The following is a 1,482-nucleotide window of genomic DNA, read 5'->3' on the forward strand; positions in this document are numbered from 1 at the left end:
ACCATAGAATAACTATTAATTATGGTGATGTCACACTTCCGGTCAGAATTTTTGGTCGGGCATTGCCCCTAAATGCCCGACCCTGCAGCCGCCTATGAACAAGTAATTATCAAAAAATTATCAAAAAACTTGTACCCGGCATAATTCATGCTATTTCTATAGGATTAGGGTATAATCTTGTAGCATTGATTGTTCTACTAATTCTTGCTGTACTAATCCTCTGTTGTCTTTGCTGGTTACTTATATTACTCTGCATATGCTGCAGAAATAGAAGAAGGAACAGGTACTGTGTTCCTGTAAATTTTAAAGTCTCTCTTACTATCTCTTTATAATAGGAAACAGGAATATGTTTTTGGTGCATACAACAGTGGCCATCAAAGTAACACTATTAAGAGTAATATCTACCGTGGAGGGTCTTTTAGAGAGTCCATTAGACGCTCTTTTAGAAACTCATTCAGGAGAACTGAGAAGCCTATAGATGAAATGGTGATACTTGCAAGCGTAAATAATCTTAATGGTATACCTATATTTATGTTTATAATAATTAATAATATTTTATACAATTTTTAGAACCTGAAGTAAAAGAGCCAATACCTGTGATTGATTTTGCAAAACATGTGGAAACCATGCACAATAATCAGGACTATTTGTTCACTGAAGAGTTCTTTGTAAGTTCTTTAAGCAAAAAATAGTAATGATATTATTGTCTATAAAACATAAATAAAATTCATCTTCTTTTGCAGAGAATTGAGCCTGATCATGCTCCAACCCGCAGAGCCACAAAAAATAATAAAGAAAGAAACCGTTTCTTGAGCATTGCAGCATGTGAGTTTATTAAGGCATACACGACCACCATGCTTTAATCATATACTTATATTACAGATGATCATTCAAGAGTTGTATTGGAGCACCATCCTAGTGGAAGTGACTACATTAATGCTAATTACATCAATGTGAGTGATGTGATGTGATACTATTTATAGTAACATTGTTAATGTTTAGGGTTATGATGAGAAGTCAGGATCTTATATTGCTACACAAGCACCACTGGCCAGCACTGCCAATGAATTTTGGTGTATGGTATGGGAGAAGGAGGCCCCTGTAATTGTCATGCTAACAAACCTTGTGGAAAATGACAAAGTAATCCCCATAACTTAAGTGTAGCAATTATTTTATTCTAAACTTTAGGAAAAATGTCACCAATACTGGCCAAAATCAGCAATAGAGGGAGAGAATGTATTGAAATTCTCCTCCTTTGAACTGACTCTCCTTGAGGAATCTGTGAATGAACATTATACCATTCGTAAGCTAAGCATTAAAATGATTGGAAGTAATGAAAAGAAGACTGTGGATCAATATCATTTCACATCATGGCCAAATCATGGCACCCCATCTTCCTCTGGTCCACTGTTGGAGTTTATGGACATTGTTCAACAGAAATATGCACCTTATGATGGACCAATGGTTGTTCATTGCAGGTAA

General features: G+C 35.4%; 1 protein-coding gene across 1 annotated transcript; it reads left to right on the forward strand.

The window, feature by feature from the left end:
* Nucleotides 1–122: 122 nt before the first annotated feature.
* On the forward strand, nt 123–1,482 carry LOC100639576 (tyrosine-protein phosphatase Lar-like). The gene is made up of 7 exons (XM_019999613.1): nt 123–283; nt 336–517; nt 571–668; nt 744–825; nt 883–953; nt 1,003–1,140; nt 1,189–1,482. Exons 2-7 carry the CDS (start codon nt 484–486, stop codon nt 1,480–1,482), a joined length of 717 nt encoding a protein of 238 aa, XP_019855172.1. The 5' UTR covers nt 123–283; nt 336–483.

The sequence above is a fragment of the Amphimedon queenslandica genome, unplaced genomic scaffold (genome assembly GCF_000090795.2).
Source record: "Amphimedon queenslandica unplaced genomic scaffold, v1.1 AMPQUscaffold_13252, whole genome shotgun sequence".
Lineage (NCBI taxonomy): Eukaryota > Metazoa > Porifera > Demospongiae > Haplosclerida > Niphatidae > Amphimedon > Amphimedon queenslandica.